Source organism: Fusarium subglutinans, assembly GCF_013396075.1.
Source record: "Fusarium subglutinans strain NRRL 66333 chromosome Unknown NRRL66333_c0000001, whole genome shotgun sequence".
Lineage (NCBI taxonomy): Eukaryota > Fungi > Ascomycota > Sordariomycetes > Hypocreales > Nectriaceae > Fusarium > Fusarium subglutinans.
The window spans coordinates 62,311-90,100 of NW_023502064.1; the positions used below are offsets into that span (position 1 = coordinate 62,311).

The 27,790-nt window shown below is 49.1% G+C and overlaps 10 protein-coding genes across 10 annotated transcripts; 4 read left to right on the plus strand and 6 right to left on the minus strand.

Moving 5' to 3' along the window:
* Positions 1-1,641: 1,641 nt before the first annotated feature.
* FSUBG_20 (uncharacterized protein) lies at positions 1,642-2,052 on the plus strand (the record flags this gene model as incomplete). The annotated part of the gene is made up of 1 exon (XM_036679726.1): positions 1,642-2,052. The coding sequence occupies one exon, from the start codon at positions 1,642-1,644 to the stop codon at positions 2,050-2,052; it is 411 nt and encodes a 136-aa protein (XP_036544158.1).
* A 397-nt stretch (positions 2,053-2,449) lies between these two features.
* Positions 2,450-3,310, minus strand: FSUBG_21 (uncharacterized protein; the record flags this gene model as incomplete). The annotated part of the gene is made up of 1 exon (XM_036679837.1): positions 2,450-3,310. One exon carries the CDS (start codon positions 3,308-3,310, stop codon positions 2,450-2,452), a length of 861 nt encoding a protein of 286 aa, XP_036544159.1.
* Positions 3,311-5,991: 2,681 nt separating this feature from the next.
* Positions 5,992-7,346, minus strand: FSUBG_22 (uncharacterized protein; the record flags this gene model as incomplete). Its single annotated transcript, XM_036679948.1, has 2 exons — positions 5,992-6,860; positions 6,914-7,346. 2 exons carry the CDS (start codon positions 7,344-7,346, stop codon positions 5,992-5,994), a joined length of 1,302 nt encoding a protein of 433 aa, XP_036544160.1.
* Positions 7,347-10,317: 2,971 nt separating this feature from the next.
* On the minus strand, positions 10,318-10,683 carry FSUBG_23 (thioredoxin 1; the record flags this gene model as incomplete). Its single annotated transcript, XM_036680057.1, has 1 exon — positions 10,318-10,683. One exon carries the CDS (start codon positions 10,681-10,683, stop codon positions 10,318-10,320), a length of 366 nt encoding a protein of 121 aa, XP_036544161.1.
* Positions 10,684-13,063: 2,380 nt separating this feature from the next.
* On the plus strand, positions 13,064-14,491 carry FSUBG_24 (integral membrane protein PTH11; the record flags this gene model as incomplete). The annotated part of the gene is made up of 6 exons (XM_036680167.1): positions 13,064-13,131; positions 13,193-13,265; positions 13,326-13,534; positions 13,582-13,718; positions 13,763-13,926; positions 13,982-14,491. The coding sequence occupies 6 exons, from the start codon at positions 13,064-13,066 to the stop codon at positions 14,489-14,491; spliced, it is 1,161 nt and encodes a 386-aa protein (XP_036544162.1).
* A 1,172-nt stretch (positions 14,492-15,663) lies between these two features.
* Positions 15,664-16,980, minus strand: FSUBG_25 (uncharacterized protein; the record flags this gene model as incomplete). The annotated part of the gene is made up of 3 exons (XM_036680278.1): positions 15,664-16,434; positions 16,497-16,631; positions 16,678-16,980. 3 exons carry the CDS (start codon positions 16,978-16,980, stop codon positions 15,664-15,666), a joined length of 1,209 nt encoding a protein of 402 aa, XP_036544163.1.
* Positions 16,981-17,950: 970 nt separating this feature from the next.
* On the minus strand, positions 17,951-19,616 carry FSUBG_26 (major facilitator superfamily transporter ACS family allantoate permease; the record flags this gene model as incomplete). The annotated part of the gene is made up of 4 exons (XM_036680389.1): positions 17,951-18,234; positions 18,293-18,866; positions 18,946-19,348; positions 19,468-19,616. The coding sequence occupies 4 exons, from the start codon at positions 19,614-19,616 to the stop codon at positions 17,951-17,953; spliced, it is 1,410 nt and encodes a 469-aa protein (XP_036544164.1).
* A 535-nt stretch (positions 19,617-20,151) lies between these two features.
* Positions 20,152-22,856, plus strand: FSUBG_27 (cutinase transcription factor 1 beta; the record flags this gene model as incomplete). The annotated part of the gene is made up of 8 exons (XM_036680500.1): positions 20,152-20,450; positions 20,521-20,564; positions 20,620-20,802; positions 20,859-21,178; positions 21,235-21,315; positions 21,378-21,933; positions 22,112-22,232; positions 22,295-22,856. The coding sequence occupies 8 exons, from the start codon at positions 20,152-20,154 to the stop codon at positions 22,854-22,856; spliced, it is 2,166 nt and encodes a 721-aa protein (XP_036544165.1).
* A 382-nt stretch (positions 22,857-23,238) lies between these two features.
* FSUBG_28 (carbohydrate esterase family 1) lies at positions 23,239-24,236 on the minus strand (the record flags this gene model as incomplete). The annotated part of the gene is made up of 2 exons (XM_036680611.1): positions 23,239-23,862; positions 23,922-24,236. 2 exons carry the CDS (start codon positions 24,234-24,236, stop codon positions 23,239-23,241), a joined length of 939 nt encoding a protein of 312 aa, XP_036544166.1.
* Positions 24,237-25,003: 767 nt separating this feature from the next.
* On the plus strand, positions 25,004-27,104 carry FSUBG_29 (uncharacterized protein; the record flags this gene model as incomplete). The annotated part of the gene is made up of 5 exons (XM_036680722.1): positions 25,004-25,197; positions 25,246-25,318; positions 25,373-25,422; positions 25,502-25,924; positions 26,426-27,104. 5 exons carry the CDS (start codon positions 25,004-25,006, stop codon positions 27,102-27,104), a joined length of 1,419 nt encoding a protein of 472 aa, XP_036544167.1.
* Positions 27,105-27,790: the final 686 nt, after the last annotated feature.

The window sequence follows — 27,790 nt, forward strand, 5'->3', positions numbered from 1 at the left end:
GCAGAGGGTGGTCACGTGATGTGATTGACGAGGGTGATTCATCCTCATCAAGGTGAAGAGCTTTGGTGTTGGAAGGTCAGCGGGCAAGATGAAGGTGAAGGCATCGCTACCGGACCTACATTTGACCGAGAGACTGGAGGCTGCCCGGGGTCAGTGAGGTCAGAGGTCTCCGTGGCTCATCCACAAAGGCATGAATTCGAGCCCTCATGCATCCCCTTATCTAACTAGCCTCGCAGTTCTCAGACGCTGATTTCAAATCTGACAATGTCGGTCATCAGCAACATCCCCTAATCGGAGAGAGTTGTTAGAGATGTTTTTTTACCTATCGGGCCTTTGGCAGAGGTGCTTGCATGAGGCTAGAGCTCGGATCGGAGTCACTCTGCGGTACAAGGTCGTTACCTCTAAGCCAGATTCAAATCCAGAAAGCACATCATGAATAGACCTTAGATCACTGAATCAACTATGGCCACTCTCTTGAAACTAAGGAGAGAATTGGTCATTTCAATTTCAGCTTAACCGATGATAACGTTGGTGCACTGTCCACCACTGACAGTAGAGAATACGGGTACCACCTTCAAAAACAGACATATTATCGATCATCGAGAATATGCAGATAACCTATAGCAGCTCTAAATATCCAAACTAATGCTCGAGGTCATAATGATTTCGTCGCAGGAGCCATAAGATAAGGGTCAAGGTTAGGCAAATCAGAGTCACTCCGTCCATGACCGACAACAGTGCCTAGCTTTTCCGATTTCAGCGTTAATCCGTATTCAAGATTAACAGATCCCTTCGATCATCGACGAAAACAAGGTTGATTGCGCCTTTATGGGTTTGCTCCAGTGGTATTGAAGGCGAGGCTTGATAGAAACGATATCTCCCCCAACCTCCTTCAGCGACAGCATCACAATATACTTTCCATAAAAAGTCCTCGGTCGAGGGTCCTCATGCAATTAAATGATGTATCTTACTCATATGCCATAGACTTGGTTGGATCAATCGATAATATCACTGTTGAAGAGGCTGTGGCCTACGATACGGCGGAGCCCCCGGAAGAAAACCTACACGGTCACCGTGCGGCAATACTTTCCATGGATGACAAAGTCCAGTTGTATAGCCTTCTTGACCTGCGGCTGGATCCTCGCGAGTCCCACAATTCGAATTCGTCCTGATTAGTGTTATCGTTAGTGATTTCGGATGGTACTAGCGAGCGAATTCGACGAAGACGGGGAGCATTCGATCAGTCCTTAGCATCGAATACTCCCAATATATAAACCAGTTACTCTTAATCTCAATCTCATCGTCGGAGGCCAAGAGTTTATGCCGATTCTGGCCTTATCAACCGGTCCATATGCCAATTCAGCTGGAAACTGCTAACAGGAACTGGGTGCCACATACAGCCATAAGTCTGTATCCAACTGGTTGCTGCCACTGGCAAAATCATCTTAGGCATAGGTCTGGGCCTGAGGCTGAGCCTTTCGTACCAAATTGAACACATCCCTTGAACACTCAACTTCACTGAACAAGGGCATTCAGAGTCTTGAACAAGCCATTTTGGACAAAGAACAAAATCTCACAAAGGTACCGGTGCCATGCAGCTTGTAACTAAATGACTGAACAGAGTTGATATAACTAACGTTCATGCCTGGTAGAATTAAAGACGTTGACTTGTCTCTCTATTCCCACGTCCTGATTCTGACCCGTTTGGATCCGAACCAACACACCTCAAGTCACCAAGATACCCAAGACAACAAGTACTACGATTTAAGTTGCGACACCGCCAAGCAAGTGGCAATGCCTTGCCCTTCTGAAGAAATTCCAACGGGTTCGAGCAATAACCCACATGCGATGTCTTTCGAGTTCCTCTATGAGGTCAACGAGCGCCTTATCGAATGGCTAAAACAAGAAGCAACAAACTTTGACGACGAGTCATCTGAAGAAGACACATCCTCTGACGAAGAAGAGCCGGATATTAAGACACATTGGACTTTTGGAAGAATGGCTCACCGCGTGAAGAAGTGGTTCACGGATCATTACCATCACGAGGGCTAAAAGTTTGAGACTTCGACGCTCAGCGCAAAAGCGAACCCAACATATTTCCTCCGTCAAGACGATTTCATCAGAAGCACCACCGATTTCTTCCAATTCACAAAATCATCCCCTTTTCCCCTATCATGATACCCTTGGCAGGCAAATCTGCGTTTTACCTTCTTGCCTTGTCTTTGTGCTTTTTGTTTGTGGTGTTGTGGCTCAAGAATTGCTGTACTCTGTGGTTAAGTGTATGATGAGTTCAGGCGCAGATGGATAATAACACGGCATTTGATACGGCACATGAAGGCCAATCAGATTTATTAATATTAAAACTCTTTCCATGGGGTTCTATCTCAAATTTGCGCTCTTGTGGAATTGTTATTGTTCTTCTATCAACAGAGCACCGGGCCTGTTCTCATCACCTTCGCAATGTCCCTCGACGCTTCGGCTCGGCCTGGTCACCCCCATGCCATGTTTCACTACGAGCTGGAGCGGTGGCTGTAGAAACACGGCGACTTGATCTCAAGGACACAGGTGTTGTATTTGGACCCGATCCACTTCCCCAAGAATCACTTGAAGACCGTACAGCAACCGAATGGCTTCTTCCGAGTGGTGTTGAATAAGCATTGTTCCATTGCGAGCTAGAAGTCTCAGGCAAACTCAGCAGTGGCTGACCAGTTGGTGATCTGACCATTTGCAAGTTCCGATCTCGCCATGATGCTCGTCGCTGTGGAAGTGTAGGCGAGATATCCAACAGGGGAGGCGGTGTAAAACCAGCTTGAGCGCAATAGATAGAGTCTGTTCTGGCAGAGGATACACTCGGTGTTCTTCTTGTCCCGTATTGATTTGAAGAGCTCGCTGTTGATGTCGCTCTAGACAATCCTCCTGCTGGTCTAGTGCTGTTGTACGAAGGGCGGTATCCTCTACTCTCAGATTCTGCGAGAGATCCCAAAAGACCTCTTGTGAATGGACTGTTGTTTTGATTGGGTATCTGTGATCTGGCCTCGATTTCTTGTTTAAGTAGATCATATCTTTCCCCGAGCAAACCCGTCGGACTGAAAGGCTCGGAACGCGACTCCCAGTTGTCCTCTTCAACAGACTTTTGAGAAGAGGAATGGTTTCGATACACAGAAGAGTGGCTGTAAGTCTCACGGGGGTTCTTGTCCATATTGATAATCTTGAGATAGGATGTTCGGTCTGGAAAAGGGCATGGGGTTTTGCAAAGAACCTTCTGATCTGAGAAGTGTTGGTAGTCTTCGGAGAGAAGGGACGGCAACATATTATGTCGATAATTCAAAGACCGATTATCTCCACATTCCGCGATCTGGAAATCTTGATGCTGCATTCTCACCGACCATCCATTCCTTCACAGCGCATGCAGCATAGCCACTATAAAAGGTACGCCAAAGTAAGCCAAATGTCCAAAACCTCTCTCAAGCTGATTTAGTAAATGTGATAAGACCTACCGCGTAAGCCTAGGCGTCCAATAAGAATCTGTGACAGCCAACTGCAACCCTGCTGATACAGGGCCCTTCGGTGAAAATTGACCGTGTCCACCATCAAGTTGTCAGCACAGCCCCGATCTTCAACGAGGCTGCGCCACCACATTCCAGTGAAGGACCTGAAATGTAATCGTCATTCAATGGATTTGAATGGCCTCACGGGATTTTGTAACTAGATTATTGGAGCTGTTGATCGGTTGTGGTTTACTATGCACTAGAAATAGATAGCGATCCGAGGTATCTGCAGAGTGGCAGTGCAAATCAAAACAACCCAACCACTCAAGAAACTATACATTAATATTAAGGCTTATTCCGACTTCTGTCCCTTCGATACTTGCAGTTCCACTGACACCTGATTCTGACCTTCTTCTACTACTAGGTTCGCTGCAGGCCCATCCGCAGCAACTATCCTCTTCCTCTTCCTACTACGATGTATACGACATCCAATACAAGCGATAATTCCCAACCCAACCACTATCCCGAACCCAATTCCTATCCAGGCGAGTTTCTCTAATCCCACTAGACCAGAATCGTTTGGTGACGGGGGAGCTGGAGTAACTGTTTGTGCAGGCCTTGGCCAAGGTCCACCTCTATACGGATCATTACAGTCAGGAACGCACGTGGTTCCTCCTGGGTTGATCTGATATGATATGGTGACTGCTGATGCAAGGAGGAGGTCTTTCTCGGGATTGAACTTTATTGTTGTCGAGACTCGGATGTCTGTTTGTAAAGAGCTTGCGGAAGAGAGATCGAAGGCCGTCAGAGTCAAGGGTGAAGTGCCCGATGGTTTGAGATTGGAGGCAACGCAAAATTTGTCATATGGTGTTGCTGAACTGCCCCTTTGATCTGTTAGTGTTGGTCGTCCCCATTCGAAGTCGTATGCTCTGCGAATCAGTCAGTTTTCTGCACAGACAAAATCCCGACGGTCTACGGACGTTAGGCAACACAGTATCTCCCGCGAAGTGGTCGCATCAGGCGTATAGTCCACGGTGTGGGCAGGCGTATATCCAACAGGACATTCTGTTGCGGGATGGTCCCATCCAGGACCACAGAAGCCATTCACCCCGAGACCAGGTCCTCCGGTCGTGTAAGGATAGTTTGTATACCCCAGCCACAGGTAGTTACACGTCCGCGTCGTTCTGTAAAGCCCTTGCGCCGTGCCACCATAGCACTCCGTTTCCATGTTCCAAATGCTCTTCGTGTCGAGACATTCTGGCGGCGGTGTGAAACGCGGCAAAGTCCATGTCGGATTTGGAGTAGTTGGAAAAGTCGTTGTGAAGGTCTCGGTCATTTTCACTGAGAGGTCATCAGAAATCCTGCGAACGCCATTTACTCTGTACGTTCTAGGTGAGATAATATGTAATCGAAACAACAGGCTGGCTGTTTGTTAAATATACTCAAGTCACGAGTCAGCCTAAGCGTAGGCAGACGGTGCTGCAGGGATGTTGCGCCACTGTCCTGCATGAAGGATTCAAGGCTGTGCTGCGATTGAGTCACTACCGTTCTCAGTCTCACAAAATAGCGCACGGCATTGGTCACTCATCGCACGAGTGGGTACCATAAATACGAAAACACGACATTTTGTCGGAACTGGCTAGCTAAGCACAAATCAATCATAGTCCTTCTCAGGAGCCTCGTCAAGAAGCTCCCTATACAGCGTAATTCCACAGGGAAAGTTCAAAAGTTTAGCACCTTCTTCAGCTTCCCATATATATTGTCGCTCATGTAATAAGTATCTGCCATGGGGAAGAGTGTATTCGCTGTCATGCCGCCCACCAACTCTCTATACTTGTCCTGTCCCTCCACAGTCGCACGCATGCGCTGCTTTTCCGCTTCCCTAGCACTCACTATAACTTGAATAATCCAATCATCTTGGATTTCAACACATGTAGGGCCGTTGGATAAAGCCGTCGGTTCTTGGTGTCCATACATGAAGAACATATTGGGAAAACCAGCTGTCATCAGGCCGAGGTTTGTCCACGGTCTATTTGACCACTCCTCTAAAAGTGTCTCGCCCGCGCTGTTGACGATTTGTATGGTCTTGAGGCCACCTGTGATGGCTTCGAAGCCAGTGGCGTGAACGAGTGCGTCGATCTCGTAAATTGCCCCGTCTTCTGTGACAATAGCACTGGGTGGGCTCTTTGTCACCGGGATCTTGTTCACGTCGACGATACTGACTACCTATCACCATGCGGAACTTGGCCTGGACAGGACACAGGGATGACTGGGATTCTGAACCTAAAGGTACAGGGGAAGCCGTCCACTGAATTCAAGAGGATATGGGTTTAGGGGATACAGGTGTTTTTTATCTTCTCTATCAAAGCTACACTCTGTCTCGCATGATTTCCTGGAAGTTCACCTCAAAATCTACTCATCCACGCCTATTACCGAGTCCTCTTTCTCTATGCAGCGCTGCTTTGGCAGCTTGCATTCGATGATTCTCTTCTCGGCGTCGCTTCTACTCAACGGGCTCCATCTGGAGACGGTAGCTTCCAGCAGCGAGGTTCAATTCATTGTCCTCCTCAATGCTGACCTCCCCACGAACACGAGACAGCATATCGCGGACCATCTTCCAGGTCGTCGAGATCTGCTCTACCCACTCGGGGTCACCAATCTCTGCCTCACGAACCTCCATCCAGTGATGGTGAGGCTGGTTGGTTGGCTGGAGATCCTTCTTCGACCGGATGACCCAGATGCGAGCCACAAAACCAGGGTGACACGTACGATAACCGCGCTCCTCGATGGAGTAGTAGTCTCCAATGAGTGGCTCTACCTCCCACCAAGAGAGAGGGCTGAACTCGACCTTGTTTTCGTTCACCCAGAGTCGGAACCCTGCCCACTGTCCTCCAAGGGAGACGTTGCCGCGGCTGTAGCCATAGAATCCAATGGTAGGCGGGGAGAATCGCGCGTCACTTGGCGAATAGTCAGAGCGATCCAAGGGATCACTCAGGCGATCCCAGCCGGCTGGGAAAGTCCAGGGAGTTCGCGTATCCGCACGAATGCCATGGTCCAGGAAATGGTTTTGGGCCTCAATGGAGTGACTACCGGCACGTCGTATCCCCCAGTCGTTTCCACGAAATCGTGGTCCAACAACATCAGGGCCAAACATTTGACACCCTTCGACATGCCACTCTCGGCCAACATTCTCAATGATTAGAGAGAGATTTTTGGCCTTCGGGAGGCGAGAAAATATGGGGAGGTCTGACTCCATTGGCATCTCCAAGTATGTCTGAGGTGGAATAGGAGCATCAGATGGGCTAGCCTGGTTTGAGCCGTGACCGTTACTATCGCTCTGGTTGTTGTTGTTGTTGTTGTTGTTGTTGAGGGCTAATTCCGTTAGCAAAGGATATCCTATGTCAAAGCTTACGGGGGATACTTACGAGGATGACCCCGACGGAGCCAAACAGTTCGCGACACACTGAGGATGTTTTCAACGGGCAAGGCATGGCGATGGTGATCTTTAATACTCTGTGGGTTCCAGGAGACAGAAGGCTGAAGGGCAGGAAGACGCATGTCCACTGCCTGGAAGATGTCGTGCAAAGGGTCGATGCGGAAGGGCACGCCGCCAATCCTAGACATGACGGGGGCCCCATCGCAGCCTACGGCCTTCAGGCATCGCACTTGATTCACAAGGGAAGCGACGTCGGCGTTTGTTTCCAGCAGTGCCTTGATGGTCTGCTCTTCGGAGTAGTCATATACCCACGCGATGTCATCATAGAGGTACCGAAATGGTACGGTGACGGAGGGAAGCGCGTCTAGCACAACTTTGTTCCGCATCTCCGTCGGGAGGTCGTTAAAGGCGAATGCTGGCATTCTATTATTTGACGGTTAGTACAGACGTTGAAAATACAGAGTGGGAGATATGTCCTTACGTTGACGCGAATGACTTGACTTGACCTGGGTAATAGGTAGCGTCGTCAGTCTTGAGTCTGGCTTTTGTGGAATGAGTCTAGACGATGGAGGTCTGTCAGGAATCAAGATGGAAGAAAGGTCGAGAGAGTCAGTGTTGGGAGGGAGAGAGTTTGAGAGATGGATGGAAGGAAAGTTGAGAGAGGTTGAGAGAGGTTGAGAGGAAAGGCTGGAAGATGGAAGAGAGACTAAGGTAGAAAGGTGTGCGAGGTTAACAGCTGTTATGGAGAGTGAGTATTCACTGTCACTGTCACTGGCACTGTGGAGGTGGATAGAGACCAGTTAATCGCCAGTGCCAGCCCTGACCCAACAGCCAAAGACGAGACTTGTTTTCAAACCATTGAACAGGGTACGCTGAGAACGTGACCGAGGTTTGTGTTGCAGTGCTGGAGATCAGGCCTTGTTCATATATCCATAGGAACGGTCGATGGTCGCGACGTGGCTGCCAGTGGAGAGCTAGGTCACTGGGCTGTTCCCATGGTTGACTAGCAGGCTTAACGCGTAACTTGGCGGCGCTTGCAGTGGACGCATTGTCTGATGGCACATTTAGACGGTCAGCTTTCAAAAAGGCAACTAGTTTGCAGTGGCAGGTTAACATATTCTACGTGGTTTGCTTCTCCACCCCAATATTTCAGTGTGTTGGCTTGATATGTCTCGTTGAGATTTGACCATTGATCCGTCCGCAATGTCTAATCATTCACTCGACTCTTCGAGGCCACAACAAGCTCAAAAGACTTGGCATCTCCATATACTTCGATACCTAGTTTCCAGTCCCTACTTACGCAACCACGACCTTGGAGCTACTCTCACCCTCCGTCCTCATAATTTTCTCATTTTCAAGTCTGTAGCGCCTTACCCTTGCTGGCCTCTTTCTCTTGAGACAAGTGGCATCTTTCAGATAGCCCTACAAGGAGTATCACAGTAGCTAACTTTATCTACACAGATGTGACAATCTGTTTACCTCTAGCATATTTCCATCTACTCAGACACAAGCCTCGATCCCTTTGACTCTTAGAATGCGACTCAATCGATTCGCGGCCGTCAGATGCAAGACCACTTTATCGTCCTCCTTGGAGTGAAGAAGCCGAGACAAAGCTGAAGATCCACGATAATAACTAGCAAATCATCGAATTTAACCCCGACGGACTTCTTCTTGGGCCTGCCATCAACGCCAAAAGTGAAGTTGGGACGAGTTGTGATGGAGTCTCCGACCTTCAGTTCATCCTGCAGCTGATGCTCACATCACGCGCCTCACACGTTGTCGATATACAGGGAAATCATGTCAATGCTGTACTCCAAGTCCCATAATCCAAAACTTCGACAATATATTGTCACTGCTCATGGACGCCTTCGACTTTCATCTGAATGTAACAGGAGCGATCATCGCTAACGGCTTCGATAGAGCGAAGACTCATACTGCTACCCACGCAACCTCACTCCACGGAAGAGTCAAGAATCCTCCGAAGGTGAGCCAATGTAGCCTTCGGCTACTTCTATACCCTTCTCAGCTGATTCAAACTTGCAACGAATCCGCCAACGTCGGGAAGAATTCCGATGTCAAGCGGACTGCATCGCGTCACACGTCGAGTTTCAATTATTTCCATGGCTAGTTACATGCAAACTACGAGGCCGAGTGGCAACCATCCCATCATCTCCTTAACAACAAACACTAGCCTGCTCGGGTGAACAGTGTCGACGAAATAGACGAAGCTGATCCAGACCATGGCGCAAGGAGCTCAAGCTTGCAAAGATTTATCACAAGACAGAAATCAGTCTACGGCCCCCTTGTCTGCAAGTCTGATGTCAAATAGCACAACAGGCATTGCATTGCTTGATCTAAGACGACTATTTCCATAGCATAAGAGTCCTTTGCTAGCTTCCTCGAGCTCGCACCCCTGCACCCCCAGTAGCGGCGTATGAGAATCGACGGCCCGTTCACCTCCCTTCTTCACCAAAGATGTCACGACAATTCTCTGGCGCAGCGCGCTTCCTTCTTGGAATGGTTTGTTGGTAGAACAATACCCTCTACTATCTTTTTCATTCGCTGTTTGTTGGTATGGCCAAACGCATTTCAGGTGACTGAAGTACGCTGTTAGTAATTACTCAACCATACCGACGTAGTTGAGCCTTGTCAAAAGGATCGTCTCAACTTCCCCGTCATTAATAAATGGCAATCCAAAATGAACACGTCTTGTCCCCAGTGTAGTTATATCTCAATCAAATACTTTTAAGTTCCCAAATTGTGATTCAATCATAATTCCATTATGAAGTTGAGCGACATTGAGACAAGCCTCACAAGTCCCCTACCCTGAGCATTGACAAAAAGCCTCAATAAATGACACAATTCTGTCGGTAAGTCGTACCCTTGGAAAACCCTACGAATATCTCGCAGATCTTAACGGATTGCAAGGCTAAAAGGCTCTTGGCCAGACTTTGTGGATACGATTGGGTCACTAACCGCTGTCAATTGTCATTGCGTGTGACACCGATGCTGATCCCCGAGTCTTGACATGACGATCGCAATATCACGGTGTAGCTTGAAACATTAGTAAACAGCGAATAATAATTCATCGTCATACATTGCAATATTCATAGCATTCCTCTATTGATTGTTCTCAACTTCTCAGAGTCATCGAGTCAGAAAGACCTCGGATGACACTATACACCAGCAGCCGCGTTTCATCATATCCGGAAACAGACACGTTTGTTATTCCCTTGTCCCGTCGCTAACCATACTCAAAGCAACACAGCATCTTAACTTCCCCCCCCCCCCCCCCAAAAGTCCAACACGCTAAAGTTCAAGACCAAAAGAACAATTCCAAACTCCACGGGCCGATCCCCAGGAGTAAAATCCCCAAAGCCCTTTCTTTTCCCTCTATGCTCCAGAAACCCTCTTCTGCGCTAGTCCCCCAAGCTTCTCAGCAGCAGCCCCTAGACTCCGCGGGTCAGCGCCCTTGATCTCAACCTGCCCGTTGACAGCGACTTGCTTCCCCTCCTTGAAGAAGAGAAAGGTAGGCATGGCGGTTATGCCGTACTGGCGCGCGGCGTCTTGGACGTGGTCTACGTTGACTTTTGCAAAGGCGAGGACGTTGTCGACGCCGTGCTTGGTGGCGAGCTGCTCGTAGACGGGGGCGATGGCTTTGCAGGGGGGACACCAGTCAGCGAAGAAGTCGACGGCGACGTATGTTGTTGACGAGAGCAGCTTCTGAAGCTCATCGTTTGAAGTGATGTGATGCACCATTTTTGAGTTTTGCTGGTATTGATCTACAGAGATCGGCAGAGAGTTTTTGAGATGCGGTGAGATGAGACGCGATTTAGTGTCGGCAGTTGAAGTGAGCAATCTTGGCGTTGTTGAGGCTTCGATGTGTTTATATCGTTATTTTTCTTTCTCTTTTTGCCTCCGCTTTCTCATGGACCTTGAGAGAATCGCAGAGAGCCGCTTTGAAATGGGAATTGCATCACGTGACGTTGCGCAATTTCGTGATTCCTCATCAAGATTGATTACTGAGCCACGTGTAAGCCACAGAAGATTATGTCATGATGTGAGGCTGAAGAGCTTGGACAAATTATGATCAACGAAACGTTTTAGCGAGACAGAAAATAACTCAAAATGCAAATCATCAAGGTTCCGTTCCGTCCCTGACTCTTGTAAGATCTGACAAATGACCCAACCACGGATATAAAAGACGTTGCTTGCTTTTTACGTTGCAGCTAACATGACATTTTGTTCGACTGTTTCTACTGCGCCGCCGCTTATTATTCTAGAAGGAAATAATTATTAAGTATTGCTTTTTTGGTGTCTTGCATGCCCCAGACTCAAAACTCCGTACCCTGCAACGATCATGGGCTACTGTACGTAATATCAATCAGCAATCGTCGCATAACATGTTACAAGTTACCAGTCTCGGCCCTTGATCAATTATCACCTCCCTCTTAAGGCTGCCTCCCGCAGCAGAGTGGACTCCTCTATACGGGGGCCATTCGCTAAGGTAAATCCGGATTCATCTCCGGAGGCCGAATCACCTTATAACCCACCATATAAGGGCACAGCACACGGCTCTATTGCTTGGCTATCGCGGAGGCTATGAATCCTACCCCGGATGGAATAAGCACAAGTCATTGATTGAGAGAGGGTAGGTCATTAATGCAATAGTTCAGGGGAATAATATCGGGGAACTTGGAAAAGATTGGTCGGTTATCGTTTACCGATACCCACGTGTTAAAACAGCCAAGACTGCAGCCGAGAAGCAGGTCTAAGAGATAAAGAGCACGTAACATTGTCCCAGAATCGATAGGTCGGAAAAGAGGCTTGCATAGAAGCGAACGCTTTGATGCAAAAAAGAAGCTGAATCGAAGCAAAAAGAGACATGTCACTCTAAATGAAAAGAAACGAGTGCAAGAAAAGACGCCTCCCACGAGTCACGTAATTCGAGATGCCTCATTCGGTAAGTGGGGAGGCATCTGTGCTGAGCTCCTCTTTGACAGGACTAGACGGAGTAATTAACGCGCACCATCAATTGTGCTAATCTTGGGGCCCGGATAACTCGGTCTCACAACTTCAAGATAAGCGTAGAAAGTGACAAGCAAGAGGGAGGGGAGCTGAGACAATTCTGCTACTGACGATCCGGCTCAGTCTTCCTTGGCTTTTGGGGGGGGGAGACCACCGAGTCAAGTCCCCTGGTGCCCACGCGATCGGTCGCTTGGCGCAGGGGACTAGCAAAGTCTATTGGCGACCACGAACCCACTGTAAATCAGCGCCTAGCTCATTCGGGGACATAAAAAACAGGGTCGGCGGGCATGGTCCGTTGCGACAGAGGCGCGGAATGGATATGGGAAGACGTCACGCGAAGGCTGGGGCGCCACTGTTGCAGTGCCAGTTCTAGTTCGCCACCGAAGGTGAAAAAGAGCGCTTCCATGCCTTCCAGGGCTTGCTTGTCTGTTTTGTTCAGGGCAAGGGTTTTAGTGTTCTAGACGTGACATGATCTACTGGCTCAGCTAGGATATCTGTCTGTCTGTCACCCATGCCCTGCGCGTTGGTGACTGCATCAACATGGCCTGGCAAAACGTGGCAAGACTGCATTGCCATTCCTTCGATCGTGCAGCGTCGTTCCCACTGAAGTGAGACAAGGATAATTAACGAATCAGATCCTCATCCAAGCTAATGTGCCTCTCTCAAGGACTGACGACACCCGCCTTCGGTGCTTGAAGAATCAATCAGTGGCGTCTTGTAAAAAACGGGACTAATGTCAGCTCTAGACCCAAGCTAAAGAACTGGTTTACCCCCCCCCTCGATCCCCTGAGACGGTCTTCATTCCCAAATCTCGAAAAACTCCACCTTCGGAGGAAATAATAAAAACTAATTCCCAAGTTCTTGGGTTTCCATTTCCCCCCCTTTAACCCACCCCCGCGTTGCTTTGTCGTCTGTCTTTTATTTCCAGTGTCGTTTTGTTGTTGTTGAAGTTTAATACCACGAAACTCAAGCCATGCGCCGTTGCATCCTCGACAGCCCTTCCACGTCGAATTGACACTGCACCCACGCTACGAAATCACCCGTCCGCCGTTCGATCCCCCCGCGAAAAGAAGCCGATTTGTAGACGGATTAATTACGTGCGACCGACAAAATGACGGCGTTTGAGGCTGAGATATGGACTTGGTATAGTCTATCGTGGTTAATTGTCATTGCGAGAATGTAAGACATGGCATTTTCACAAAGGATCAATTGGGTTTGAAGCTGACTGACCCTTGTGTAGGATATCACGACGGATGTTACTGGGTTCAGTCAAGAAGCTACAAGTCGAGGACTACTTGATGATAGTAGCAATGGTACGTCACCACCACCAACAATTCCAGCGTAACTTGTCTAATCGTTTTTTAATGTTACAGTTTACCGACACCGTGTTAATGATCGGAATGTCGATTATTTCGCAAACGAGTAGTAACCTCATCGATCCCAGCGAACACGTCGTCCTCGATGCACAAGAGATCAAAACGAGAGAGTACGGGTCGAAATGGGTCCTGGTCGTCGAACAGATGCAGATTACCACTATTTGGCTCATGAAGTACTGCCTGCTGCTCATGTACAACCGCCTCACGTACGTCGCCTTGTCCCGATGCCCAATTACGGTTCTAACAGTCGCAGAATGAGCTTGAGTCAGAACTTGGCTGTCAAGTTTGTCGCCGCCTATGTCACTGCTGGTCTCGTCATCATGGAGATCTTGTACCTTGGTGTTTGGTGTCGCCCATTTAACCAGTACTGGGCTGTTCCTCCAAAGAACAGTATGTCGCATCAATGCTCAATTGAATCATGCTAACGGTCGTAGCGCAATGTTCTGCTGCGACAAACCATCTCATCACCAACGCCGTCATCAACATCACATCCGATATTATGATCATTCTCATCCCAATGCCAATCTTTCTCAAGTCTCAGCTCCCACTGAAGCGTAAGGCTGTCCTCGTTGGCGTTTTTGCATTGGGTTCCTTCACTGTAAGCTTCTAACCTCACATGAACCCACCTGAAACCCAGACCTAACACCGCACAGATCCTCTCCGCCATCCTCAACAAGTTCTACAGTTTCAACGAACCCTTCGGCTCCAACTGGACATTCTGGTACATCCGCGAGTCCTCCACCGCCATCATCACCGCCAATCTTCCCTACATCTGGACCCTCCTCCGCCGCATCTTCAAGCTCGGCTCCTTCAGCGGCTCGACGTACGGCAAGAGCACAAACAACCCCTCCAAAGCATACCGCTCAAACTTCACCAACCACCGCTCCGTCGTGCGGTCTCAGGTCCGCGCGGAGCATAACCTGCACCAGGTCGACAGCGAGGAAGAGATCAACGGCACATACGCTCTACCGCTCAAGATCTACGCCAAGCATGAGATTCAGATCACGAGTGAAGATGCTGGTCCCGAGGATAGGAGAGGGCCCGTGGGGTGCATCCCTGATGAGTTGATGAGCCATAGCAAGGATAGCATACGGACCGACGATGTAGAGACTAACTCTGAACGATCGGCTGCCGGTGTTGTCAAGGTCTATCACGGAGTATAGATTTGATGGGCGACCATTTTGTGTCATTTTTTGTTTATTAATGTTTGATGATTTGGGTAAAGACGCCTGGATCAGAACACCCAGCGATGTATAATTTGCCCGTATAGATAGAATCGTGCCTATAGCACCAGAAGCGATATCAACAAGCTTTCATCACAACTATTCTTCTTCCAGCCATGCTTCAGTGCACGTTTGAGGGGTTCTCATGCTAAGCCTAAGCAGCCTGTCTTGGGCTTAGCCTACCGCTCTTGTCGTATGACATCTTTGACGTGCCAAGGCTAAACGAGTCAGGTCCCCCAAACCTGACTTACACCAACAAAGCATAGCTTCGAACGAGTTGTCAATGCGTTGATTCCGCACTCCTCAAACGGGTAAGCTTTGATGCCCGCATCCCCGGCACAATTCCGTTGATCGGCGTGCTCTTTGGTGGATGGATCATGGATGAATAGAACCGCCGCTTCAGAACGCTAGGCTCGTTCGCGACTATGTGTATCTGTGGGGTGGCTAGTTGAGATTGGGATAAAATGTTGCGGATCCGGATGGAAAGGGGGCTCTTGAAGTGGTGGAGTTGGTCTGATTTCGAACTGACAGGTTGTCGGCCCGGGGGTAGTTCAGATAACCGTCCGTGAACACGTGCTTATTGATTGATAGCTGTTGGCGTCTAACTCGAGCGATAGGCTGTCGGTTTTAGATCTGTTCGCCGCTATCAGTGCTGTTGCTCTCATGTGATGGCCTCGCTTGGTGGCCACTCGATAAGAGTATTATCTAGCACTATTGACCACCTTTCTTCGCCAGATGTGAGTTACTCATGGGTTAGACCCCAGAAAGCAACAAGTGCACTCAACTAATTGTGATATACAGGAGGGTGTCGGATAACCTTAACCGCAGGCTGTTTCACTCGTTACAGATAACCCCGGGCTAGTACAATAGATAGCGTGGTTCTTCGACAGTGCCTCCGGGTGAGTATTCTGGACATGAAGATGGTCCTGTGTGTATTCCCCGATATGCGGCTCGTGACACATCTGCTGGACCGATGTTCATTTCGACCCTTTTCCATCTGGCTGACTTACCACTCACTGTGAACGCTGAATAGATGTTTCGCGTGTTCTTGGAGAAGAAAGGACCTGCTCTCTTCTTAACTAATCCTATTCGTGAGTTGACACGACCAGCTTCTACATGATACAACACTCATCAGCAGGCTGCTTCCCCTTCAGCGCCACCCTCTCCCCCCTCCTAATCAACATCTCCTCCTTCTCCTGCGACACCCTCGGCGCCAACCTCCCCCTCAACTCCGCAAACTTGTCCGTCCACCAATACCCAACCTTCATCCACTGCGTCACAGTCCAGTCCTGCTGATACTCCTCCAACGTCTCCTCCAGCTGTCTCTTCATCCCCGGCTCCTCCGTAGCAGCCCACGCAATAGCCAGTGTCAACGGAACATGGCTTGCGCCCAGCGGTCTGTACTGACTTATCCTATGCGCGAGGGACACGACTTCTGAAGAACATAGTGCTGCTTCGCCGACGAGAGCGAGGTTGTACGGATCAAAGGCTTGCATGAGTTGGCCGATTATTACGAGGACGGTTAGGAGGACGGAGTAGGCTGAGTTGTAGGAGCGGGAGAGGCGGAGTTGCATGGGCGTTGGGGAGAAGCCGGGCGCCCATGTTACTGCTTTGACGATCTCCGAGAGTTTGCGTAGATCGCGGCAGAGTCGGTGGTATGCGCATGTTATTTCCATGCGGTGGAGTTCAGGGTCGTTGATGAAGTCTGGGAGTCGGCCTAGATTTCGGATAGATAGACTAGGGATGCCGCCTGCGTCCTTGCCTTCTTGCTGTGCCTTTGCGCTTTCGGGCGTTGAGGGGGGGTTGTTCTTTTTGAAGTTGTCGAGCATGTCCCAGAACCATTTTTCTAGTCTGACCTTGGGGTTTGAGATGCTTTCTATGATCTGAGAATATTAGTCACGAGACCTTGTGACATGGAGGCGAGAAGGCTCCAATGGTGACATACGACTGGGACACAGAATGTCAACAGCATGTCTGTTTCGAACCCGGCTTTCCAGTTCTCTCGCGCTGCTGCTTTGAGAAGATATGCCAAACCTTGACCATGACTCGTAGTCGGATCATCATCTCTTCCCAGCCAGCCCTAAAATTGTCAGTCTTGACGAAAACTCAAACTAGAGTTCACTCACCTGACAGATCATAATCAAATACACCGAGCACATAGTCTCAGGCATTCTCGCCTTCGCAGGATCCTCCAAGCATAATCTCAACGAACTTATCGCTTTGACATATTTCGTAAGCGCATCAACAGTCTGATATCCTTGCGGTCGATGCAATGTCGAAAAAGTCGTAGCCAACGCTTCAGCTGAAGCATCAAGAGCTTCGTTTCTTCCCAACCGCGCGGGAATATGCCGAAGAAAGTCTCCGTAGCAGGTGATGTCATATCGCAGATCTGTAATCTCTAACCGTGAGACAAGCGTTTGAGTGACCATGGTTGTTTTGTTGTAAGGAACTTTTATCAGCGCTTGGGTGAAGGAAAGAGGCGATTTTGAAGACCGCGAACTTGAAGTCGTGGTATCATCTTCTGTATCGATGCTCTGAAGACTTATACTGTCTCCCGGCTCGAGCGTCTGGACTTTGAACTTATACCGCTGTTTGCCCACGTTGATGCACGGAATATCAAGCCTTTCACACCTCGCACACTTGGGCTGAGCTTTATCACACTATCCACTCATTAACTCAATAATTCTCCAACCCAGATATCGAGCTGACTTACCTTTTTCTTCTGCTTTCGGCACGCATCGCAGCCTTTGTAAGATGGAACGCCAGGCATTGTTGATCAGAGCGGTATATCTCACCAAAAAGAGACAAGATTGATAGGGACCAAGAAAGGCGAGCTGGAATGCCCGAGATAGTTAAAGGCTCGTTGAGGAGGTCGAGATGTAAGCTTGGCTGCGTCTCAGCCTTGGAAATGGATCTCACATGTTTTTGTCTCCACTTGAACGATGACGGAGCGCGCCATTTTGCCTGATTTGGAATAGTAAGCATGGATGAGCCACGAGATTTGCATGTTTTGAGAAAAGAAGCAATTGACTGAAATTAAACTATTGTAGATGATTGGCTCGTTCTCTCCGAGTTTCAATAAATCTAAGTTTGCTTATTTATTCTCTTGACGAATCAGATGGTTGAGGGTTGTTGATCCAAGGCATACAGGCCTTTATTATCCCGAGATCAGCGCATCTAGGAGACTCGCTCAGCCTTGTACGATAAGCTGCAGTGAAGATCTCTTACCTCTCTGTTAGTTTTAATTACTATATCAGGCAAGCTCCTAATTATAGACTGAAATGAGACCTTTGAGTGGATGTCTTTCATCAGAGTAACACCTCGCTCACAGCTGCTTTTGACCCGATAACAAGAGTGAGAAAGAACAATGGAAAGATTTAGACCCTAGGAAAGCTACCTTTACAAGACGTATCTGAAATCCATCTTCTCCATATCCGTAAGATCCTCGTCAACATCATGCAGAATATCTGAATGACGGCCGGTTCTCTTGTCCCTATTCATGTTCTCTCTGCGCAGCAAAAAGCATGTAGCCGTGGCAATGACAACCACGCCACATAGGCAGATACAGCCACCAGTAAACCCTGCACGATATCTGGGGCCAGGAGATGCGCCAAAGATGACAGGGCCGATGACGTTTCCAACACAGTATCCAACAAAGGTCGAAGCACTAGCAGTTGACTTTTCTGCAGATTGTGTTAGAATAAGGTGTCCTTCTGCACGATATGAGATGGGGAGACTTACTGGTGTGGCCTGAAATATTGGATGCCGACAGACCAATGGCCAGACCACCGGAGGCGACTTGAATGGCAACGAGGAAGATCCCTGCAAATAAGTGACCTTTATTATCCCTTGGTCCCAGCCAGCAGATCAGAGTTCCGCCGATCGAGATAGAGGCGCAGACAACGATGCATAGGTATCGGGTATTGCGCCACCTGCGGGTGATAGCACCAACAATGAGAATGGTAAGGGCAGTGACGGCACCAATAGGGCATGTCAAAGCCAGAGAATCGAAGTGATTGAAACCAAAGCCATTGATGACCATGGTGCCAAAGGTTCCGAGGGCGCCAGATGGCACACCGGTGAGCATAACAATGAGAGCGCTGCTATAGACCTTGTAGTCACGAAAGGCCTCGAAGAACTGAGCCTTGTTGAATTCGTGGCTGATGGCTCCAGCATTGTTTCTCCGGAGGCGATACTTTGCCATCTCTTTCTCGGCGTCGGTCAAGCGCTTGGATGTCATCGGGTTGTCAGGGAGGCAAAAGAATAGAACAGCGGACCACAAGATAGTAACGGCGCCGAGAATGAGAAACATGGGCTTCCAGGAAGGAAGAGATCCATGTGTTTGGCCAAGACCGTAATTTATGAGGGGCGAGACCATGGTTGCAACTCCGAACGCAGGCATACCAGAGCGATGTTCGCAGAGCCTGCTCCTCCCGAGTCCACCAGAAGGTGACCAGCACGGTGAAAGATGGAGCGACGGCTGACTCCAGAATACCGAGGAATAGTCGGTTGACCATGATGCCCGGGTAGTTGTAGCATGCGGCAGTAGACATGAGCACAGCTCCCCACAACAAGGTCGCAGAGGCAACAACACGAGAGATGGAGAAGCGCTGCGTTAGGTACATCATTGGGTAGGTGCCGATCAAGTAGCCAATGTAGAACATCATGGAGGCGTTGGCGTACTTCTGGTTGTCCGTGATGGGAGTGCCGTCCTTCTCGTGGCCAATGATGGTTGTCAGCTTCAGGTCTTGGCTGAAGCCAAATTGCGTGGCGGCGCTCATGACGCCCTTATCATAACTTTGGAGAGTGTAGGTCATCATCATGAGGGGGACGATCCTTTGTGCAACTTGTCAGCAACGAATGGCCCGCAGAAAAGAAGTCACGAGTCAAAAAGGAGATTGCTCTTTCTTTCTTACCAGAGGTCGATCTTCCGGAGATACTTCTTCTCTTCCTCAAGTGTAAAGGGAGACGTCGTGGCAGTCTTGCCATCAATGTCTTCAACCCTCTCAACATCGCCAGCAAGGTGAGCCTTGGACTGTTGGACTGTAATGTCGGCTGAACTCATTTTTGGCAGGGTAATAGTGTTGGTCTGGGCTTGGAGTGTTGAAAATGGTCCTGCTAATGAACGTACATGTGGATGTTCTTATAGCTCACTTGAAGTCGCTGAAGAAAACGGCAATTCGGTAACAAAGCCTGGCGTTGCAATGCTGTACATAGTACAAGCATACGGACGTTGACTGTGTCATCCTGGAGAAGCTTTGGCTCTCTGCGGGGAAACCCAAATCTTCGCTTTTCTGGGGAAATGCCAGATGTGAAGCGTGAGTAGCCTCTGCTAAGTTAGTCTGGGTTACTAACTAGGTACGTGGTTTCTGCTGATTCCAGAATGCAAGGGATTGTTGCCGAATTTACCGAGAGCCATGCTGATGATGTCAATAATCGTACCTAGCGGGTCTCGGATCTGTTACGGAGTAGTCTGGAATTCTGTAAGCGGGGACTGTGATGACCTGTGATGGATGACCATGCTGACTTCGTACTAACGTTAGCTGACTACCTTCTTTTGGCCTGGTATTATTTCAACCGAGAAGAACGGCAAATTAGAAATGATCCCCCCTCGCAATTCTCTCCTTCTTGTGAATCTTTTTGCCGATGCTACTGGCACTCAGTCTGCCGACAAAAGAACATTGACCGAACGAATTCTGCCCGGGGATACATCGCGCGACCATGACAGCAGTATGCCACTCTCGGCACGATCTGGCATTCAACGAATTCGCTCGCGAGTTGCCTGTCAGGCCTGCAATAAGCGAAAGGTCAAGTGCGATGTCGCTGGAACCAGCCCTCCCTGTTCCAACTGCCAGCGTGGCGGCGAAGACTGCATAGTCCTCCCGCGCAAGAAATATCGGTAAAAACGACTCATCCTCGCTCACGGGGCTGATGCATACGGCTGACGGTGCACTAGATGCTAATACTAGACCTCGTCAACCACATACCAAGTCGACTTCTTCTCCAGACAGAGGTGGGTACCCAGCCTCTCGATCCTGTGATTGTATGTCTACTAGCCTTGTCAACAGACGAGGCTTCTCACCATTCTGCAACACGAGATGCTGGATACAATACACGTTCCACATTTGAGGAGTCGAGCGTTGCCTTGCAATCCAGACCGGTAAACAGTTTGACCAGAAGCGAAGATAACCATGAGAAAGGGGTGGGGGATGACCCCAAATTGCCTGATGATAGCCCAGATACATATCTAGGTAAGGTCATTCAAATCGCTGCGAAGACATTCATCAGCTCACCTCGTCACTTACAGGAGATAAACGTGGACCGCGCTGTACCGTGTACGATATCTGTGACGCAGTCTCTCCACAGGACTCCCTACCATACCAGCCGCCGAAAGGTGCCCTCCATACTTTGCACAAGCCACATCAAGTGGAATACATGCGCTCAGAAGGAGTCTTGACCACATTGCCTGCAGATGCCTGCGATGACATGATCTGGACCTACTTTAAGCATGTCCACTTCTTCCTACCGATAGTGGATGCTGAAGGCTTTCTCAATGATTATCACGGACAGGGGCCGCACAAAAAGCACGATCTTCTGTTTTGGAGTATGATGTTGGCAGCAACAAATGTAAGTTTCGAATGCTCAATTTTGGGAGAATGACACTCAGATCTGACTTACTGTAGTTTGCAGATGCCGACCTTCTGAGACGATTCGACTTTCCATCCCGGAAAGCTATGAAGACTGCCATGTATGAACGCGCCAAGGTCAGTGACGCAGTTCTAGTTCGTTGGAGGCGTCGTGAGCCGCTACTAAGGAGTCTCTTCAGTGCCTATATGACCTCGATCGAGCTACTGAGAAGCTGAAACTGATCCAGTCAGTTATGTTGTTAAGCTTCTGGTACACAGACCCGCAGGACCACACAGGAGCATGGTACTGGATTGGTATTGCCATATCCCTAGCACAAGGCATCGGTCTCCACCGAAACCCTCGATCCAGTACTCGCGCCCGACAGATACATCCTCAGGAACAAGCATTGAGGCGCCGTATCTGGTGGTCGTGTGTGGTCAGAGATCGCTGGGTCTCGTTAGCCAAGGGGCGCCCCATGCGAATCCATAGTGAGGACTGCGACCTCCCATTTCCTACCTCCCAAGATGTCCTCCAAGAACTGGAATGTGTCGCCGATGAGGCAAAGAGACGGTTTATTCCGGCTGACTCTGCGGCCTTGACGAGTCTCTGGCTCCGACTCGTCCGTATCAGCGACGTTCTCGGCGGTATACTTCGACTCCATTATCGCGTGAGCGGACCAGACCCAACCGTGGATGATATTGACAAGTATGCTCAGCAAATCGAATCATTGTCAGCCACAAACTCCGGGATTATGGGTGAGTGGTGCGATACTCTTAGCATTCACGCGTACCAGATCGACTTGTTTTATCAGTCCGTCATTCCCTTCCTACATGATGTTATCTAGTTAGTTCAAGCGCTAATAGATAAGTAGAGCGACGGTTGTGATTCTGTACCGGCCGTATGCGCTTAATGAGTCTGCGCCTCCGCCTACAGGGACGCCTCTAGACTGGCACAAAGTGGCTTTGCGCCGTGCTCGTGATGCTGCGGCAAATACAAATGCCCTATTACAGAGGCTCATAGAGCTTGACGCTATAGAGTACTTGAAACCAATGATGTATGTTGCCATGTAACCGTTCGCTGACTATTACTCTGACATATTCCTCGCTCGCTCTGCAGAATCACCGCCATCATCCCCGCCATGCAGATTCACCTGTCGGACTGCAAATCGACCAAGGCTCTGATACGTGCTCTTGCAACCCATAAAATGCAGTTATGCACGCTTGTGCTCTCCAACCTCAGAGTGACATATTGGAGCGCCGATGTAATGTACAAGTTATTTGATCGGGCTCAAAAGATCCTGGACAAGACAAGAGCCTCACAATCGAGCTCATCTGATCTTTCGGATCCTGAGCCACATTTAGCAGCTTCGGCCCAGCAAAGCACCAACACGGGTCTAGTGGAGCCTCAGGCCCATACTTCGATGGACAATCAGTGCCAGGCAGACGGCCTTCTAATGACAGACTTGAATGTAATGCCCCAAGATACTGAACAGCTGTGGTACTCGGTTTCGCCGCAATTTAGCAACTTGGACCAGCTCCTTAGTCCCGGCTTTTCACTATCTGAAGATGTCTTCCAGCACTTCTTCTCCAATTCCGATGCCGGTGTACACGGCCAACGCGTGTCGTCAATGGCGAGTGAGCCGGTAGATGACGTGTTGTATTACAATATTCCATTCTAGGTAGACTCGGTGCAGCCTAATTCGCAGTCTCGCTTATTTTACAGCGATGCCGCAGACTAGTTCAAGCTACCCTTATCTATTTGTTACTGGCCATGTTGTTTCGTTCACCGAGATGCGTATGTATGTATAATTGGCCCACCATATTGTCCGTTTGGCACATACTCTTCTCCCAACTACTCGGAATTCTATTCAGCGTGAGTCTTGCAGCTTTACTCAAGTTTTTGCAACAGAATTTAATAAGCTAAAAGAATCTCCCGTCCACCTCACACCATGCAGCTTCCTAGGTTCATGGATTATCTCAGCTATCTTGGCTATACATGAATGAGTGCAGATGACCTGAACCTGATAAAGGCAGTTTCAAGCCACTCAGTTATAGACCGAATCACAAGGAATGCCGCAAGAAGAAATCGACGATGATAGGTGTGGCGTTGTAGCTGGCAACATGGTGGCCAGAGCGCTGATTGTCGTCGTTTGGCACCGTGCTTGGCCAATCATGGCCGATATCCGACTCATAATAGTGCTCAACCAAACCCTCCGTCGAGCCACTGCCAAAACGGTAACGAACCGTGTTGGGTGCGATGTGACTTTCTCGGTTGCTGTCCCCGAGATGGTCGCGCAAAGCCCATTGCTGAATGAAATGCGGGATACCAGGTAAGCACTCCTTCTTACGCGCTCCGCCGTCATAGTGGATGGTTGTGTCGTTACCACCGTGGAACTCTATGAAGGGTATATTATCGCGTTGTGCATTGCATGGAATAGAGACTGTATCTGGATCGCATGGTGAAGTGTCGATGTAGAAGGCTCCCGATACGGGTGCGAACGCTGCAAAGCGGAGAGACATGGCAGCGTCACAAGCTAGGACGTTGTTGAAGCCACCGCCGTCAGACTTTCCTGTAGCATAAATGCGACTTTTGTCTACCGCGTAATGAGACTCGATGTAATCTAGGATATCTGCGGTGAATTTGACATCGTCTGTCTTGACACCGGGAACACCTTGCCATGTGTCCTAATGGAGTATTAGTATATATTCTGTAGTCTCTGGGTAATCTTCTGGTGAGATCTTACTTGAATACCCTGAGGATAGATGACAAGTGATCCTGAGTTGAAGTCCGGGCTGGTAAGCTGATCGAGCTGCAGCTGGTCTTCTGCGTCTCTGACGCCCCCATGGTAGGAAAAGATGGCAGGTGTTGGTTTGTCTTCGCTGTATCCTGGTGGAATGAAAACGAGAAAACTGCGTTCCTTGCCGCTACTGGTGATGCTGACGTTGGAGACATGGCCCGGGGATTGGCCTGAGGGCAAGTCTCGACAACGTCCATGGGCCAGTCCGGCCTCGATACAGGCGGACAACGCTGAGAGAAGCATAAAGTTAAACGACTTCATTATTTGAGAGATTCTAGGGATGCTACCCTTCGACAAAGACACTGAATAGAATACTAGTTTGGCGGGTATTGGAACTCAAGAACAAGATTGCGAAAAGCAAAAACATGGAATAATACGTGTATTTACATTGAGCATGCGAGCATCTCACATGCGTAATTAGTCCTCGCTCCACGTGCTCCAAGTTTGAAATAGATCATTCTCTAACCTCTACAGACGAGCCCAGACGGCTGGAATGCCATCAAAGCGTGTCCAGTGGGGAGCAGATCGTTGAAGCCCGCTTACACATCCGTATTTAATGAATTTACCGAATTTGCCGAAATTGTACACCATCTTTCTAGGCTCACACATGCGGTAAATCTTGACCAAACTAAGGAGTATGCAGGGATAAGTTGGACTTTACTCACCCTCTTGCATCAGCGGCATTCATGCTCTCGGCACAAATTATGAATTATTATCTGATAGGAATACGAGAACGCTTGAACAGGACTAAAAAGTAGCCGAAAACAATTCACCGAATGATGCTGACGCCGGTAAAAAATCAAAATCAAAAGGCCCTAGCATGACCTTTTGTGCCGGTTTTCCGGTTCTCGGCCTCATCGCCTATAAGCAATATTACTGCCGCTGCCGTTGGTTTGCACAACAAGCCTCACGGATTACATATGGGCAGTTTGATGTCAGATTTCCTGTCCCTGGTCTATGCCATCCAACTACACCCATTTCCCGCCCTGTCGCCGGTCAAATAACCTATTCTACGATCAGAGCACAACATGCCTACACGATCACCTGCTGCACATGGTGGACTGGAGCCGCGGTTTTCACTACCACTTACCACTCCGCGCTCCAGCAAATCATCCCTTGTAGTGGGTGGCGTTCAGATCTACCTGTACGGACTCGAGGATTTGGATGACTTGCCTAGAGATGACATCGCTGTCTTGTATCTTGCTCACAACCGAACAAGAACGTACCTCGTCACTGAGGGCATTGCTCATGAGATCTTACACATGTACAGGACGGATGGAAGACGGAAGAGGATGCCCATGATTGCGGTGACAATGAACATGAGAAACCATGGTGATCGAGAGGTACGAAGTTGTGATGTATGGATCTACTTTGGGTATCTACTAAACAGACTCCAGATCGATCAACGAGCGAATGAGACTTGGTCGAGTGGTAATAAGAATCATGGGTAAGTGAAAGGCACGAATTTTATTCGTCTACTTATCCGTTCAACAAGTTAAAGGATTCGTTTAACAGTCTGCGCTTAGAATAGATTTGATGTCCATGATATCAGGGTCCGCTCAGGATTTCAAGCTCATCCTGGACTATTTGCCAGCATATTTGCCTCGATTTCGCAACTTTCACAATATCATGTTAGGTGTATCACTAGGAGGCCATACAGCCTGGCGCATGGCCTCAGTAGCACCCGGTCAATTCGAAGCATTTGCAATCGTGGTCGGCTGCCCCAATCTAACCTCTCTTCTCCTCTCCCGACTCGGCCTCGACGCAGCCTCTCTTGGAGTCGATCAAGACGAGCTTGATAAGGTCCCGTATGATGAGCTAGAGAAAGTCATGAGTGAGGAGCAGCGACGAAGATGGCCACGGGCTCTTGCAGAATTGGTGAGAGAAGGTGATAGGAAGGCCAGAGATGAGTTCCCCAGGACGGTTCCGTTGCTGATGTGCAATGGCAAGTATGATACGCTTGTGCCAGCAGGTCTTTCTGAGTCTTGGCTTGAGAGGAGGAAGATGGCGATGAATGGGGAGTTTGCGGCAAAAAGCAAGGCTAGGATTTTCATACAAGATAATACGGGCCATAGCTGTACCAAGGAGATGGTGGCAATGATTGCGGACTGGATCGGGGATTTATATAAGCAGTAGATATTTGATTTTGTTCATTAACTTTGAAACTTAACAAGTCTAACTCTAGTTATGTAATGATCTAAATGTATTGCCAAAACATGCATGATGACAGCGGAATCGTAGTTATTTGTCTCAGTTCCGCGTCGGAATTTCATGCACGTAAAACCACCGCTTGAACGAACCGACCAATCATCTTGACTTGCCACCAACAAGGCTGTGCACTAACATGCTGATTCCAACCGCTGTCGCAGCATAGTTCCCTTTACGGGAAATGACATGAGCTTATATTATCGACGTACGTCACTCAGCAAAACAGACATAAATAACCACAGACTCCTCACCGACCTTCTTGGTCTGTTCAGCTTCCCAGGTGAAGAAAACAACAGTCAACAGAAACCAATCATCACCGCCCTCATGGAGAAACTACTCAACAAAGTCTTATACGGATCATCTAGCCCCCAAGGCTCCTCTTCCAATGGCTCCCAAGTCTTCACCATCCGTCCACACCCCCAAGACGGCAACCTCCTCTCCATCCTCCCCTCCAACGCCCCAAAAGAATCCCCTCCCTTGTACACAATCTACAAACGCCCCAGCAGCTCAACGCTCCTAATGCACCGCGGCCACGCAGCCCCCGAAAACATAATAGCATCAGCGACAATGCATCTCAGCACATCACGCATCGACGTATCAGTGTTCAACCAACCAATGGTGATTAAGAACAGCAGCATGACGGGCAGTTGGGGTTTTTATACACACATGGGGAAATTCAAGTGGAAGGTTAATCAGATGACTGGTACGGGGTTTGAGCTGTATGATCAGAGTGGGAGGAAGGTTGCCAAGTATGGGAGTGCGGGCTGGAAGAGGTTTGGGGAGAAGGAGGTTAGTGTTTATGTAACGGGGGATGAGTTCTTTGTGGTCATGGTGTTGTTTTCGGCGGTGGTGTCGAGCCAGTTGAAGGGGATTATTGATGAGGTTGTTGGGGAGGTTGCGGGTGCTGTGGCGGGTGCATAGTCCGTGAGTGAAGGAGGTTGACGGCGGACTCAGCTAAGCATGGCGTTAGGTCAAGTCAAGACAGGATTGTGATATCAATGCGATCGGTTTCTTTTGACACGTTCTCTTGTAAGCAATAGCCTGACCCTTAAAGCGAAATCTGCCAATACGTAGCTTCTCATGTTGTCTCACTCTTCAAACTCCGAATAAATCTTGCCGGGACTCCTCCCACCAACGTCTCCGCCTCAACATCCTTAATCACAACCGCCCCCGCCGCAACAGTCGCTCCTCTCCCTATAGTAACACCCGGTAATACCGTAGCCCGAGCTCCTATCCAACAATCCGCCTCTATACGAATCGGTAGCGCAAACGATGTTCCCTGCGCTTCTCTCCGACTTTGCATGTCTGCAGCGTGAGTTCCGGGACAGATACAGACCCCAGGTCCTATGAGTACGCCATCGCCTATAGTAACAAGCGCGTTGTCGTGGATAGATACCCTGTGTAGTTCTGAGCAAGATGGGGGTTTGTGGGGGTTATGAGGGCTTACTCTCTGTTCATGTAGACGCCATTTCCGATGAATATGTTGCAGCCCCAGAGGAGAAAGAAGGGTGGCTCAATGGTGACGCCTTGGCCTAGTTTGCCGAACATTTCTTTTGCTACTGCCATGCGTCTTAATTTTAATGACGCGAGGGTGCTGCCTTGAGGAA